Source organism: Salvelinus namaycush, chromosome 5 (assembly GCF_016432855.1).
Source record: "Salvelinus namaycush isolate Seneca chromosome 5, SaNama_1.0, whole genome shotgun sequence".
Taxonomy (NCBI): Eukaryota; Metazoa; Chordata; class Actinopteri; order Salmoniformes; family Salmonidae; genus Salvelinus; species Salvelinus namaycush.
In genome coordinates this window covers 61,732,629-61,749,773 of record NC_052311.1, presented here as the reverse complement: position 1 = coordinate 61,749,773, position 17,145 = coordinate 61,732,629, and the positions used below count along the sequence as shown (strand labels likewise).

Here is a 17,145-nt window from a genome sequence, read left to right as displayed (position 1 = left end):
GGGCGCCCATTACTGTGTTTTCATAAGCAAGTGAGGCCTGCCTGACTGATTCAATATTCATGTGTCTGCCAGCTACTTCTGGCCCAGCACACAGAGACTCAAGCACTGTCAAATTAGCCCTGCATAGCAAATGAGAGAGAGAGAGAGAGAGAGAGAGAGAGAGAGAGAGAGAGAGAGAGAGAGAGAGAGAGAGAGAGAGAGAGAGAGAGAGAGAGAGAGAGAGAGAGAGAGAGAGAGAGAGAGAGAGAGAGAGAGAGAGAGAGACAGAGAGAGAGAGAGAGAGAGAGAGAGAGAGAGAGAGAGAGAGAGAGAGAGAGAGAGAGAGAGAGAGAGAGAGAGAGAGATGTTTATGCTTTTGTCTAATAGAAGAAGAAAAAAAGTCCCACATTGGTTTTAAGTGATACAGTTGAAGTCGGAAGTTTACATACACTTAGGTTAGAGTCATTAAAACGTGTTTTTCATCCACTCCACAAATTTCTTGTTAATAAACTATAGTTTGGGCAAGTCGGTTAGGATATCTACTTTGTGCATGACACAAGTAACTTTTCCAACAATTGTTTACAGACAGATTATTTCACTTAGAATTCACTGTATCACAATTCCAGTGGGTCAGAAGTTTACATACACTAAGTTGACTGTGCCTTTAATGGGCTTGGAAAATTAGGTCATGGCTTCAGAAGCTTCTGATAGGCTAATTGACATAAGAGTTTGAGTCAATTGGAGGTGTACCTGGGGATGTATTTCAAGGCCTACCTTCAAACTCAGTGCCTCTTTGCTTGACATCATGGGAAAATCAAAAGAAATCAGCCAAGACCTCAGAATAAAAATTGTAGACATCCACAAGTCTGGTTCATCCTTGGGAGCAATTTCCAAATGCCTGAAGGTACCACGTTCATCTGTACAAACAATAGTACGCAAGTTTAAACACCATGGGACCACGCAGCCATCATACCGTTCAGGAAGGAGATGCGTTCTGTCTCCTAGAAATGAACGTGCTTTGGTGAAAAAAGTGCAAATCAATCCCAGAATAACAGCAAAGTATCTTGTGAAGATGCTGGAGGAAACAGGTACAAAAGTATCTATATCCACATTAAAACGAGTCCTATATAGACATAACCTGAATGGCCGTTCAGCAAGGAAGAAGCCACTGCCCTGAACCCTGACCTGTCCACCGGACGTGCTACCTGTCCCAGACCTGCTGTTTTCAACTCTCTAGAGACCACAGGAGCGGTAGAGATACTCTTAATGATCGGCTATGAAAAGCCAACTGACATTTACTCCTGAGGTGGTGACTTGCTACACCCTCGATAACTACTGTGATTATTATTATTTGACCATGCTGGTCATTTATGAACATTTGAACATCTTGGCCATGTTCTGTTATAATCTCCACCCGGCACAGCCAGAAGAGGACTGGCCACCCCTCATAGCCTGGTTCCTCTCTAGGTTTCTTCCTAGGTTTTGGCCTTTCTAGGGAGTTTTTCCTAGCCACCGTGCTTCTACATCTGCATTGCTTGCTGTTTGGGGTTTTAGGCTGGGTTTCTGTACAGCACTTCGAGATATTAGCTGATGTACGAAGGGCTATATAAAATAAACTTGATTTGATTTGACTGCTCCAAAACCGCCATAAAAAAGCCAGACTACGGTTTGCAACTGCACATGGGGACAAAGATCGTACTTTTTGAAGAAATGTCCTCTGGTCTGATTAAACAAAAATAGAACTGTTTGGCCATAATGACCATCGTTATGTTTGGAGGAAAAGGGGGAGGCTTGCAAGCCGAAGAACACCATCCCAACCGTGAAGCACAGGGGTGGCAGCATCATGTTGTGGGGGTGCTTTGCTGCAGGAGGGACTGGTGCACTTCACAAAATAGATGGTATCATGAGGCAGGAAAATTATGTGGATATATTGAAGCAACATCTCAAGACATCAGTCAGGAAGTTAAAGCTTGGTCGCAAATGGGTCTTCCAAATTGACAATGACCCCAAGCATACTTCCGCAAAATGGCTTAAGGACAACAAAGTCAAGGTATTGGAGTGGCCATCACAAAGCCCTGACCTCAATTCTATAGAAAATGTGTGGGCAGAAATGAAAAAGTGTGTGCGAGCAAGGAGGCCTACAAATCTGACTCGGTTACACCAGCTCTGTCAGGAGGAATGGGCCGAAATTCACCCAACTTATTGTGGAAGCTTGCTACCTGAAACGTTTGACCCAAGTTAAACAATTTAAAGGCAATGCTACCAAATACTAATTGAGTGTATGTAAACTTCTGACCCACTGGGAATGTGATGAAAGAAAGAAAAGCTGAAATAAATCATTCTCTCTACTAATATTCTGACATTTCACATTCTTAAAATAAAGTGGTGATCCTAACTGACCTAAGGGATTTTTTACTAGGATTAAATGTCAGGAATTGTGAATAACAGAGTTTAAATGTATTTGGCTAAGGCGTATGTAAACTTCCGAATTCAACTGTATATTCAAGTATGATGGAGCCAACTAGAGTACCAGGGTGTGCGGGTTGCGTTTTTCTATTATTTAGTTGACTTCACCAAGCACCTGGACTATACACACGGCCAAAACAGACATATTTTCTAAATAACTGGATTTCTCTTACCACAGTCCATTTTCCTTTTTTCATGGACAGTATTATTTTATTACAGTGGCATAACTATTCTGTTATTAACAGGATATTTGAATTTGCCAGAGAGCATATCTCTCATCATGTTCATATTTGTTGTGAACCAGTTGAATGTGTGAATAGGTCTGGCAGGCATATAGTCTAAGATCAGGGTTCTATTCAAATCAACAGCGCTCTCATTTTGCCCCAGCGCATAGCTGTGCGTTGCTAATTATTGCAGAGCATAATTAGTGAACATGCTTAGATGTGGTTTGTCAGGAGACCTTTACCCCTTCAGAGAGCTAACCTCTGTCTCTGTGTCTCTGTTCTCTTCCAGCCGCTCCCTGTTACTCCAAGCCCCCGTCCCTGTTGGGTCCTTACCCCCGCAACCCTCCCTTCGATTACCCCTGGGGCTTCAATCCCTACCTCTCAGGGGCCTTCTCCCTCAACAACTGCCCCAAACTGCCCCCCGGCTCCCTCTACCCCTCCCACTTCTACCCCAACCCGCTGCAGACCAGCCTGGGCCAGCTGCCTCACCCCTTCTCCTCCCTACTCCCCCCGGGGGAGGTGGCAGGAGGGGGGGAGAGAGGAGCAGCAGGCCAGACCGGGGTTACTAACGGCACGGCAGGTGGGCAGCCCAGACTCTGCCTGCCTCCTTACCCTGGTGCTCTGTCGCTGGGCCGGACGGACATTGGCAACGGAGGCTCTGTGGGTGAGAGAGAGAGAAGGGAGACCAATACCCCAGGCACGGGGCTTGGGTTGGGGATAGGGTTAGGGTTAGGGCTGGGTCTGGGAGGGATGGGTCTTGGTGGTGGTGCTGGGGGGCGACAGAGCCCATTGGAGCGGCGAGGCGGGGTGAAGCAGGACCCAGAGTCAGACTCAGACCTGGAGATCACAGATCTGAGTGACTGCAGCTCAGACAACGAGCCTGACTTCAGCATCACCAAGGAGACCAGGCTGAGCGTCCGATCACAGATCCTGGTCCAGGGGAAGAAAGGGGGAGCACTGCCACCTCTCTCCTCCCTCCCTCCCCCCGTGTCCCCCCATCCCCCCAAGAGCCTGGTGCCCCTCACCCCTCCCCCTCCGTCCCTCCCTCTATCCCTCTCTCCCTCCATGGCTCTGGTTGAACGGCACAGGGAGACAGAGACTCTAAAATTGATCCACAGCTAATAGATTCTAATAGATAACTCTCTTTCTCGTTCCCTCCTCTCTCCTCTTCTCTCTTCTCTCTCCCTTCATGTTATGTTGTCCTTTATTTGAGCCATCTTGCCCCGTTTCTCTGTTTTTTCTTCCTCTCTCTCTCCACCCTTCTGCTCTCTCTTTACATGTTGACTTGTCCAACATAGCTGAGATGGTGAGCTTGCTGATTTTGACATTACTGAGAGTCTACCATGTTTCAGATGTATGTGTACTACTTATTCATCATGTGCTCCCACACATTTTATTGTCTCAAGGTTTCAGTGATGTTTTGAGCTTTAACAGCATTGCACGTTGTTCTGTGCTATTCATATGTTACCGTGTTACTGCAATGGGTCCATCAAACTGCATAAATATAACTCAATGTATAATGAATTACATTAAAATATAATACTAGAACAATAATAAACAACACTACAATACACACACATAAGATTAATTGCAATAATGGCCACATGAAATTATATCTGACAGAGATATTACTTTAGTTTTTTGGGGATTCCTTTTCTTGGGATCGGTATGTATTTTTCTGTTCAAAACATAGTCAAACATTGCCAGCTGGTGGTCTTTATAGGAGGCTGCTACAGTTCATTGTTTGTTGGGAAAAATGATCATCCCCAAATCCAAACAATTAGTCATTTTGCTCTGCTAATGTAATGCTCTGGTATTGTAATGTACATTTCTAACTCCATACTTGTTTGTTTGTTTTTGTTTAATGCCAAGTTCAATTGCTTAACTTTCTTCAGTGAGAGGGAGAGAAAGAGAGAGAGAAAGAGAGAGCAAAAGAGAGAGCTGGACAAATCTAGAATTTGTATCAATATTTCATTGTATATATTTTATTATGGTGTACATTACATTTAATTATTATCAACATTATAAAAGTTAGCTGTGTTGGTGTGATTTAATTATATATTTAAATAATGTTGGGAAATTGACAAGTATAGGTGTATTAAAGTTTTAAATAATTAACAGCAGTCAGAGTATCTGCGCTGGAAAGGTGTTTTTTCTATGAGGAGGACTCATATATGGGGAATTGTCTCATATTTTCTCCACCCCAGATAATTGTGTCCTTTGGTCATTTTCCAAGATGCCCTTTGGGTTTAAATATTCTGGTCGTCTTATTTTTATAGTTAGCATTCACCCAGTGTAACTGTTCTGTAATTTCTCAAATGTGAGTAATATTGGTTTCAGCACATTCTTTCAACTACAACAAAAAAATATGTAGATTATTTTGAGTCTAAGCTTTTTATCCATGGCAACAGTTAGGAAATAGGTCCCCTTGTAGAAATTAAAACAAGAGGTACAAAGTATCTCAATACCAACTAGGGACACAGACCAACTTATCCATTCCATGTTGCTCACTTTGAAGCATAGAGTGCATACTAACTACCCCACATTGTACAGATTCGTATGGTTTGTAACAAGTGGCGGTATAACATTAGGTGTGAAAGCCCTATTGTAAAGGTCATGTAATTCTATATTTGTTGGATTCTACCGGAAATCTCTGTTTCATGATCTCTGTGTGGCATTCACCAACACCGCTGTAAATACTCTTTCCTTTGTGAATGTATGTGTAAACACATCCAAAATGATCATGCCGTGAAATAATGTCACATTTCTTTGTTTTATTGTAAAGAGAAAAAATGGAAAGAGCAAAAATAAGAAAAAAATATTAATAACTTCTAAAGCAATAAACATTATTCTGGAGATGGGACTGTTGTTGGCACTGAACTCATTGTGTGAATGTGTGCATTACACAGGAAGAGGCTCCTATAGGCCTGCTTGAGACCCCTGGTGTAGAGCATCCTTTCTCCACAGGGTGGCGAACCTGGACCTATATTACAATGTATTGACCTTATCTAGTCTACAAGAAAAGTTTGCATTATATCATGGAAGGGTTTGATTTCATGAGCATGAGTAAAAATTGGCCATGGTTTCCCTTAGTCTTATTTTTCTTGCATGTGTACTTGACTGATTGAGTTCAATGAGTTGTAATAGTCAGGGTAATGGGACAGCATATGCCATATGGCCTCCTCTCCCGAGGATATGATGACATGAAAATCTGCCGCCTACCTTTATTAAACGTGTTGATTAAAAAGTCTGAAAATGGCATAGTTTTCCCTACATAGTGTGCACTACATTTGACCAGTGCACTATAACATGAATAGGGTGCAATTTCGGATGCAACTGGAAGCAGAGCCACAGTAGTAAAGGCCGGATATGAAGAAGGGAAATGAAGATGACAAACCAAGATAGGTGCATGCCCTAAACCTTCACAAACAGCCAACACTACCTAAATCGGAATTACTTTGTGTGATAGCCTATTTGTGGATTGTGAAACATATGAGATCATATTTCTAAGTGAAACAGAAGTTTAAGGAAAAAAAGCATTGCCTCTACTGGATATACCTAAATGTATTTATGGATGCACTAGTTCAGTGTTCCATACCAAACTGTTCAGTAATTAACATATTGTGTTCAATTCCATAAATAATATTTTAACACAGATTACCTTATGTGTGGAAAGATTAGCAGTGAACTAAAATGTTGCTACATAAACACATTGAAGATGCATTGAATAACTGTTGATACGGTTGACTCCCATGGGTGAACGAGGGGAACGAATACCGTGTAACACAATATTGTATGGAAGCCCAACAGGAAACAACTGGGGATGGAAAAAGTTACACGAAAACCAGATTTTGCATAACTAGATCATATTGAAAACTCTATGATTACATCAAAGTAATATATTTTGACATCGTCATGCATAACTTTGCCTGTGGTTTATGCAGATAAAAAAATAAGTCAAGGGGAAATTGTGCACTTGAATTTGTACTTCCGCGTACAATGTTTTTTTCCAGCGACATACGACAACTTTCGAACAGCAAACCATATTAGACGTTTGTCAGTCTTTTTTTGTTGTTGCTGTATTTTGAGGTGAGTACCACGTTAACATTTTTGCTAATCTATTTAACACGCACATACGTTCGATGCTTAGTTACTTATGAAAAAAACTTGGGAATGAATTAGGTTATTCCGCGAGTAAAGGCTTGTCTCTCGCTAGCCAGCTCACCAGACAGCCTTTAGTTAGCGTCTAGCTAAAGGAATGTTGTGTTTGGCTACAATCTAGCGGAACATCTCGTTCTCTCGAGTACCAAAATCAGGTGTTTTAGAGTTAATTAAAAACTATTTTATTACAAAGCAAGACTTGCTGAAGCATACTGGTATTTCAAGGGTACGTGTCAGGTCGCTAGCTAATTTGTTCAATCAAGTGATACTTTTTTAGCAGGCTATTAAGTATCGCTATCCGTAATGTTATAAAAATGTTGCAAGGAGCGGAATTTGTAAAATGACTCGCGACATTGTAGCCTATTATTTAATGTAACTCTGTAACTATAGCAGTTATTGCCAGCAATGCGGCCAGGCCTACGTGCGATAATTTGCTTGCCTATGTATTTTTTCCCTGGTATTTCAATGTGACATTTAAAACCTAAAAAGTATACTTTATCAAATAACATTAATAGCGCATGTTTGATTTAGTTGTTAAACCAGCCTAAAGTCTGAGTGTTATTTAGACATAATTTCACACATTATAATGATTAGATTGTTAATCATTATCAAAAGTAGATAGCCTACTGTGAGATTGTACCAGTAGATTTATCATACACTGTAGCATATTTCTCCTGCACTCCAGTTGATCACACTATTTTGTATTTCTATATGAAAAGTACAGCAGCTATACAAACACACATCTGTCACTGGAGTCCATCCCACTTTTGGCCTCTCCCCTCCCCCTTTGTCTCACTCCCCTCCCCCATCGTTCTGTTTTATCCTCTACAAATCAAATCAAAATGTATTGATTGCATACACAGATATGCAGATGTTATCGCAGGTGCAGCGAAATGCTTGTGTTTCTAGTTCCAACAATGTGGTATTAGTACCTAGCAATAATCCACAATATGCGCATAATCCAATAAGTACAAATAAATAAATAAAAAATATCAGAATGAGCAATGTCAAAGTCCGGAATATATATAAACTGGTATAGACAGTATGTTCATAGAAAAGGCGGGTACAGCAGTAGTTATATAGGATAAGCCATGACTAGAATACAGTATATACATATGAATTGGGTAAAACAGTATGTAAACATGATTAAGGTGACCAGTGTTCAATCACTATGTACATAGGGCAAAGCAGTCTGTAAGGTGCAGGGTAAAGTACCAGGTGTTAGCCAGCTGCTGTAGTAACAGTGACTAAGGTGACTTAGAAATTCTGGGATCAAAGATCAAGAGAAAAATATACATGATCAGACCTAGAGGGTTTGGCCTATATAGTTTAGTTTCGCAGCCTCAGTTGAACTCCAAAAATAATCTTGTCTATGTGTTACTAAGAGACTGAATTAGGCCTACAACACATCAACATCGTGACTGCTGAATCAGTAAAAATGTTGCTTTAGGTGCTATGTATGACCTTTGCTCAAAATCTGAACAACACTGTCTCAAATTCAGCCACGGTCTGTTGTTATGGGCCTGTGGGTTGACCCGTAGTTGTTTTGGAATGGTTCTGTAGCTGAACTGATCAGATGAGACGTGATGCTGAAATGGCGGTTGGGCTTGGAGCGTTGTGATGTGTCAGCGGCGACCACTGAACTACAGAGGCTTCCTGTCTCTGTTAGAGGAACAACAACATTTTGCTGTCATCCCTCCCTCCCTCTTTCTTTCTTTCTTTCTTTCTTTCTTTCTTTCTTTCTTTCTTTCTTTCTTTCTTTCTTTCTTTCTTTCTTTCTCTACCTCTGCAAATGCAGTCTTGCCTGAAGCTCAAAGGGTTGTTCATTTGTTCAGTCGTTTCATTCTCAACCTGGATTTCTATGGAATGCCGTTTGGGTCTTTGCTTGTCAAAAAAAATGCACAGTAAATAACACTTTGACGTGGCAAATAACATTTTTGACGTGGCAAATAAGCTTGTTGACCAATCAGGACCTGAATATGACTGCATGTCATGTGGATGTTTTGGAGTCTGATAACTCTGAGGAGGACGTTGGGAAAAAATAGCTTGGGTATTGAGCAGACTGATACCCCATTTCATTGATACCCAATCCTTTGGTAAAGCTGTACAGTGCAATATGAATGTCAATACACACAATAGGCTGACTGGGGAGGTGATTTCACACAGTCACAGTCCTGCGATAAGAGCTACAACGCTAATATTTGCATAAACTCTACACACTTGTGTTCTGTGGGTGTCACAGAGTAGACTGATACCCCATTTCATTGCTTCACATTCTAACCTTGTTTAACAGTCTCGTCTAAATATGGCATGATTCCACCAATTGCAACCTTCTGCATCACTTTCAAAGAGGTACTTTTATTTTGAAGGCAAACCACTATTGTTCCTAATCCTTATTGTGGCTAGCTTCACAACACATAACCCGGTCAGGTCGAGCCTCACTAGCCAGATGAAGCTAGCTGGCTGCTTATAACATTAGCTTTGAGCAACAGGGTTAAGTAGCTGGCTAGCTATTTATTTTCATGAACTGAAGTTCAATTTCAATAGGCGAACAACAAGTGGCTACCTAGCTAATACTCACAAGGATTCCTAAATCATTGCTAAGAATAATGAAAATGACTGCAGTTTCTACTGGCCATTGTTTTCAGGAAGGTTGTATTGGTGCTAGCTAGGTACCAAGCTAAAGCTAGCTAGCTACCCCGGAAGTTGCTGTCGAACAAATAATGCTTTATTACCAACGTGGTATTGTAAACACATTGTTTGTGGTCGGTGTTTGCAGACTTTTTTTTGTACAGCTTTGACTGTGCTACTGATAGTAGTGGTGGCGCTTGGCTTGCACGTGCAAATTCAGAACACACAACATTCTATAATAGAACTGTGTTATTTGACGTGTCAAATGAAAAGCTTATTTAACGCATGAAATCGTGTTATTTGACGTATCTTTTTTGACACGCAAAAACCCAAACGGCATTCCATAGTATGTCGTAAAGCTAATAGCAGTGACGCTATTACTGGGTAACTCCGGTAGGGCAAAATCTGAAAAATAGCGCACTTAGTAGTGTGTAACGGTGCTTGACCAGTCGCCGAAAGCCAACATCACCCACGACAGAGAATGGTTGATTGTCAAGGGCAATGCATTCTATTATCTTGGCGTTAATGGATTTTGCCTTTGAGTTGTCTCGCTGAAATTTTCTTACTCTTTCAAATGACTGTTCGACTTGTTCATTGCTCGATCCACACAGCAGACATTGTGGGCTAGGTTAGGAAGGCTGTGTTGCGCAACATTTTACGTGGCGTCATTACTTCATGTACCTACGTTATATAGGTATGCACGGTAGCTTTGACATCGGTTTTGCACATCAGCGTTAAACTAGACATCGGGCCGATACCGATGTTGGCATTTTTAGCTGATATCGGCCGATTCCGATATATTGTGCATCCCTAGTATTTGACCTTTAATTGTACAACAAAGCCTATTTAGAGAAACTATATATCGTGAATCGCCCTTTAAGTTAGAACATTTTTAAATGATTTTTAGGTCATATTGCCCAGCCCTAACGAATGCACACTCCCCACCCTCCGCCAATCCCTCTCTCAGGTACACAATCCTATTCTCTCAGGTACACAATCCTATTCTCTCAGGTACACAATCCTATTCTCTCAGGTACACAATCCTATTCTCTCAGGTACACAATCCTATTCTCTCAGGTACACAATCCTATTCTCTCAGGTACACAATCCTATTCTCTCAGGTACACAATCCTATTCTCTCAGGTACACAATCCTATTCTCTCAGGTACACAATCCTATTCTCTCAGGTACACAATCCTATTCTCTCAGGTACACAATCCTATTCTCTCAGGTACACAATCCTATTCTCTCAGGTACACAATCCTATTCTCTCAGGTACACAATCCTATTCTCTCTGGTACACAATCCTATTCTCTCTGGTACACAATCCTATTCTCTCTGGTACACAATCCTATTCTCTCTGGTACACAATCCTATTCTCTCAGGTACACAATCCTATTCTCTCAGGTACACAATCCTATTCTCTCAGGTACACAATCCTATTCTCTCAGGTACACAATCCTATTCTCTCAGGTACACAATCCTATTCTCTCAGGTACACAATCCTATTCTCTCAGGTACACAATCCTATTCTCTCAGGTACACCATCCTATTCTCTCAGGTACACCATCCTATTCTCTCAGGTACACAATCCTATTCTCTCAGGTACACAATCCTATTCTCTCAGGGCATTAATAGAGGAATCCCAGTGCTTTATTAGGCCTAGTGTAGTTACAGCTGAGGTACACTGAGCTCAGTAACTAGGCTAGAGGGTTACGACCAGACAACCAGCAGATGGTAGAATATAGCCTACTACCCACAATGCAACAGCCAGGGGGCTGTCCTTCTGGACAAAGGGTAAACTACTAGCGATTCCCTATAGGCCTACTTGTCTGGCTTACAAAATAAACATCTAAACATGTCAGCTATTCAGTTTTGCTATAAAGGCATGTTGAGAAGAGTAATCTGTGCAGATTCTTATGTTAATCAAGTGAAGTGAAGAGTGCCACGTGTGTGTGTGTGTGTGTGCGCGCGCGCTAACCAAGAACCCTGTGTGTTCATCAGTGTGTGCATACTGTATGTCTGTTTGCAATTAGCCTAGTGTGCATTCCAGACGACAGTTAAATGAGCCGTATATTTGTAATAAGTGGAGATTGTAACGGCAGGGTGGGTGATGGTTCTCAGTTAGCCTAGCTCATGGGTATTCTCAGGTGAACACAGGTAACCCTGGTTTACTGTCAGCTTGTACAGTAGAAGTGCTTATCTCTCTCTCCTGTATGTCAGTGTGCTGTGTCAGCCCTGTAGCACAGCCATGTAGTTCAGAAGAGTCCAGGACCAACCCACTGTCCTCTGATACACTATGTAGAGGCGGGAATGGAGCTGAACATGTGTGAAGGAGATGTGTGCAAGGTGGTGACATCCCCAAGCCCTGAAAGAGTATTTTAGTAGAGAGAAGATGTGTGTGCACATACAGTATGTACAATTGGACTGTGTTTGTGGTATACAGTTGTCTGTGTGTATTATGTCTTTGTGTTAGACCTTGTGTGTTGGCTGACAGGCAGGCAGGCAGACAGACCGGTGTGACATGGAAACAGCTCTGCCCCTCAGTCAGAATGTGAGTCAGACTGGTAGAGAACAGGAGAGAAGGAGCTCTTTCATTCCCGGGGTCAGGCTGGAAAAAACTAGACTGGGCTTCATGGACCGTGTTTACTCTTGGGGATGGATGGATGGATGGATGGATGGAGAGAGCGGGATAGGGGTGGGTGGGATAAGTGGAGGTTTAGACACACACACCACCATCACGAGAGCAAGCAGCCTCAAATGACCATCCATGTTGACAGTTCAGCAGGGCTGATGAGGTTTCTAATGTAAACAACGAGAGGGGGCCCTAGGACACGACACTAACTTAACATTTACAACTCTGAATGAGTTGTATACACATTATTTTCTAAAAGTCTGGTTAGAAAAGGGGGAGACAGAGCTGTATGACTAAATCTGAAGATATTAATTATTAGGCCATTTTCACTGAGAAATTTAACAGAAATGTCCAATAATGATGCTAGCTGCAGTATGTGGTTTATGGTTCCTCAGTAATAGAGCTAAGTTAAGATGGAGGATATGAATGCAGCAGGACTGGGTTGCATGGTTGATGCGTTATGTGGGCCGTAACGTCATGTAGGGGCGTGTCTGTTGGGCGGCGGTATTGCTACCTCCATGTTCAGAGCCAGCCCAGATTGGGATTCTGGGAAAGCTCTTCCAACTCTGGCCGGACATAGCTGCTTTATGTGCTGCAGTCCTCAAGTCATCATCAGCCACCGCTGGACATGGTGGTAAAACGTGGCCTGTCAACACACACACACACACACACACACACACACACACACACACACACACACACACACACACACACACACACACACACACACACACACACACACACACACACACACATACATCCCTTCTGAATGAATGAGAATGTTTCTCCACGACCCAAATGGTAATCAAAGGCCTCTGTGTTTGGCCTGCGCAATTACCCTACTATCCAGACACACACACACATTTGGAAGCAGTTAAATAGGCGGGAGGCTCACTGCGAACCCATTCCATGACAGTCGATTGGCCCTCGTCTATCCAATGTTTCCATAAAGCATGAAAGAGTGACCACTTACATGGAGAGTGCGAGAGAAAAAGAGGGGGTAGGGAAAGTAATGCCAAGGAGTTGTTGGGTATGGAAGTATATTTTGGCTCTAACGGATAGGCAATCGGGACAGAAAGAGATGCAGGGGATTTAACACACCACTGGTGTTCTAGGGGTTAGGACTTTTTTGAGTTGCTAGTCTTATGTTAGCCAGTGCATAATGGCTGTTAAATGACATAATTGGCTCTACTGTTCAGGTCATGTGTGGCTTAGTTGTATTGGAGTGGCAATACCAACCAAGGTTATTGAGTTGAAGGTGGAGAGAGAGGGGCGAACAGAGTACGGGGAGGGAAGGAAGAGAGCGAGAGAAGCGGACAGAGGGATTGGTAGAGAGGATGGGGTATGAGGGCATATTCACACCACCTTCAGCACAGCTGTTTCTATCACACATCCTCCTGACTCTTCTCCCCCCTCTCATTTTGCTCTTTCATTCTCATCTCCTTTGCCTCTCTAGGTTCTTTCTTCTGTCTTATATCTCTCTCTTTTGGAACGTCCATCCATTTAGGTCCAGAGTCTGCTACTATAGTATGTTGAATTGTGAATGACAATCTCTGTTTACCCAATACTATTTTCTGCTATGTAAACAAATGTACTGATTAACCCTACAAATACTTACAAGGCCAGGCAGTAAACTGTTCTAGTAGCTAGCTATCTTAGGTGCCTGGCCGTGTAAGTATTTGTAGGGTTAATCAGTACATTTGTTTACATATACCCTTATATTGAGTAATATACACTACCGTTCAAAAGTTTGGGGTCACTTAGAAATGTCCTTGTTTTTGAAAGAAAATTACTTTTTTTGTCAATTAAAATAACATCAAATTGATCAGAAGTACCGTGTAGACATTGTTAATGTTGGAAATGACTATTGTAGCTGGAAACTGCTTTTAAATTTTTTTATTATGGGCCTCGTACAGAGGCAACCATCACTCCTGTGTTCCAATGGCACGTTGTGTTAGGAAATCCAAGTTTATCATTTTAAAAGGCTAATTGATCATTAGAAAATGCCTTTACAATTATGTCAGCACAGCTGAAAACTGTTGTTCTGATTAAAGAAGCAAGAAAACTGTTCTTCTTTAGACTAGTTGAGTATCTGGAGCATCAGCATTTGTGGGTTCGATTACAGGCTCAAAATGGCCAGAAACAAAGAACGTTCTTCTGAAACTCCTGTCTACTCTTGTTCTGAGAATTTAAGTCTATTCCATGCGAGAAATTGCCAAGAAACTGAAGATCTCGTACAACGCTGTGTGCTAATCCCTTCACAGAACAGCGCAAACTGGCTCTAACCAGAATAGAAAGAGGAGTGGGAGGCCCTGGTGCCAACTGAGCAAGAGGACAAGTACATTAGTGTCTAGTTTGAGAAACAGACGCCTCACAAGTCCTCAACTGGCAGCTTCATTAAATAGTACCCACAAAACACCAGTCTCAACGTCAACAGTGAAGAGACGACTCCGGGATGCTGGCCTTCTAGGCAGAGTTGCAAAGAAAAAGCCATATCTCAGACATTTGCCAATAAAAGATTAAGATGGGAAAAAGAAAACAGACACTGGACAGAGGAACTCTTCCTAGAAGGCCAGCATCCCGGAGTCGCCTTTCCATCGTTGACGTTGCTTGTTGGGAAGGGACCGTAAGTAAGCATTTCACTGTTAGTCTACACCTGTTGTTTGCGAAGCATGTGTCAAATAACATTTGATTTGATACGCATACCCCCCCCACACACATGATGGCAGTGAGCAGTACTAGGGTCTCACTGTGCTTCTCAGACCTTATCTCAGTTTTACCCACGTGACCTCGACTCTCTCTGTTTCTCAATCATCTTTCTTCGGTTGGTTTTGTTAATGTAATATTTGCCAACTTCCTCTTCTGAGTGACAGAGGTGATGAGCACAGGTCAAATAAAGAAAAGGGTGTCACTTCTTAATCGGACCCCTGACCTTGTTCTCCTCTGCCATGATCCATCCTTCTTTCTAGCTTTCTTTCTCTTTTTTTGTGCCCCATTCCTCCTCTCTCTCTCCCCCCCTCTTCTTCATCTCTCGTCTTCGATCTCTCGACGTGACTCTTGCAGACAGGTCAAACAGGAAATGGCTATGATCGCTTCCTGAGGAAATTACACCCACTTCCTGTCTGTGTGCCTCCTGCTACTCAGGCGCCTCTGGGGACACCCCCTCGGAGCCAGGCCAGGGCCGTAGGACCCCAGAGAAGCTCGGACTCATTCAGTGTAATGAAGCCTTGCCTGATGAGAAGGCCAGATAAAAAGAGCACAAACACAGCTAGCTTCCATTAGGGCTCTGCTCTATTTCAGGGCCATGCTGTCATAGTGGCACAGGGGACCAGACACAGGCTATTGTGTGGGACCGGCTGTTTGGGGTGAAGAGTGACCTAAGCTGACACAATGAATGGATGTTTGGTACTTAGAAATGCACCTACTCTGTTTTCAGATGGGATGAAAGACTGGCTTCTATGATTGATATATACTGTAGAACCCTCGTTCTCTTTGTTGCTTTTATTTTTACAGTATTATATGACTCTCACCAGTCACATAAGGGCAGTGGTGTAAAGTACTTAAGTAAAAATACTTTAAAGTACTACGTAAGTAGTTTTTTGATTGTGATCTGTGATGCTCTAGTCTTACTGGGTATTGGCAGGCACCATACAACTAGATTGTGATCTGTGATGCTCTAGTCTTACTGGGTATTGGCAGGTACCATACAACTAGATTGTGATCTGTGATGCTCTAGTCTTACTGGGTATTGGCAGGCACCATACAACTAGATTGTGATCTGTGATGCTCTAGTCTTACTGGGTATTGGCAGGCACCATACAACTAGATTGTGGTCTGTGATGCTCTAGTCTTACTGGGTATTGGCAGGCACCATACAACTAGAATTTCTATGATCCTTCCTATTCTGATTCTGACTGGCTGACATAAACTGCTCTGACTGACAGTCACTGTAATGGGACTGTCATTGAAGAAGCTTGATTGACAGGTATCAGCCCCTCCCACTGTGGTATGGACAGTGAAGAAGCTCACAGTGGGGTGAGGTCATCGTTTGGCCCCTCAGTGTCCTGCGTTCTTGTTGGTTGTGTAAATGGTGACACGGTGGGTGTTTGTTTGCTCAAACGGTTACACAATGGGGATTGTGGTCTTGGTGCTAGAGCTGGTGTAACAGTGACTCAGTGGTAATTAATACAACTCTCTCACACTGTCCTGCCTGGTGGAACTAAGAAATGCTGTAAAACAAAACATGTTGAATAACCATATAATATGAATGTGTTTCAAGTGAAATATGGAGATAGGAGTTGCAACAGGTGCTTTATAATACACACGTACAGAGGCACCTGCGCCTGATAGCTATCAATAGACTGATGCCAGCTGACACCTATTGAGTTATAATAACATGCTGAGTTATTGTTGGAATGTGACGAGAGGGAAGAATGGAGGGAGAGGAGGTGGAGGGGAGCGTGGAAGGAGTAGCACAGCTGCCTCCTCAGGAGCTCCAGGGCTCTCCTACTCTTCTGGGCCACGTCCCAAAAATGGCCTGAATCAACTTCCTCTCCTTGTCTCCTTTCCTCACCAAGTCACGTCCCAATAGTCTGTAATAGATTCTCACCCTTTCCTCACTGTCAGAACAGCCCATCCAGCCCTTTTCATGTGTCTCAACGAGAAGGGAAGGGGAAGAGAAGTCAAGGAGATGAGAAGGGAAGAGATGACAGTCACTGACTGTCATGAGTTCTCCCTCAGAGAGACTGGTGTAGTCTGGTGCCATGCTGTGGAATGTTCAGTATGTCAGGAGAGTAGAAGGGACCCTCTCAGATTTAAGCTATAGTATCCCAACACTGTCTGTAACAGCAGACTCCCCATGTTTGCACTGTAGTGGGGATACTACTTTATGTGACAGCATTTCATAGTTCCACTAGGCACCAGGTACGTTCAGCCTCTGTGGTAGCCATGGTGATGTAACTGTACGGTTGGGTAAATGATGGGCTGCTGCAGCGGTGTTACTTTACATGCCCCCTCGTCCCCAGGCTAATTGCTCATAGCATTGGGCAG

The 17,145-nt window shown here is 42.7% G+C and overlaps 2 protein-coding genes across 4 annotated transcripts in view; both read left to right on the top strand.

Annotated features, from left to right (window-relative positions):
* The window catches only part of LOC120047232 (ETS domain-containing transcription factor ERF-like), a 24,929-nt gene extending 9,582 nt beyond the window's left edge, over positions 1-15,347 (top strand). The window contains exons 5-11 of the mRNA XM_038992762.1: positions 2,959-3,751; positions 10,473-10,494; positions 10,583-10,604; positions 10,715-10,736; positions 10,847-10,868; positions 10,979-11,000; positions 15,241-15,347. Of these exons, the coding sequence (XP_038848690.1) occupies positions 2,959-3,751; positions 10,473-10,494; positions 10,583-10,604; positions 10,715-10,736; positions 10,847-10,868; positions 10,979-11,000; positions 15,241-15,347 (1,010 nt within the window). The remainder of the gene's footprint in view (positions 1-2,958; positions 3,752-10,472; positions 10,495-10,582; positions 10,605-10,714; positions 10,737-10,846; positions 10,869-10,978; positions 11,001-15,240) is intronic.
* Positions 6,492-17,145, top strand: part of LOC120048654 (rho guanine nucleotide exchange factor 1-like) — a 64,540-nt gene continuing 53,886 nt past the window's right edge. For all 3 annotated transcript variants that reach the window (XM_038994761.1, XM_038994762.1, XM_038994759.1), the window contains exon 1: positions 6,492-6,758. The gene's annotated coding sequence lies outside the window, so the exon portion shown is untranslated. The remainder of the gene's footprint in view (positions 6,759-17,145) is intronic.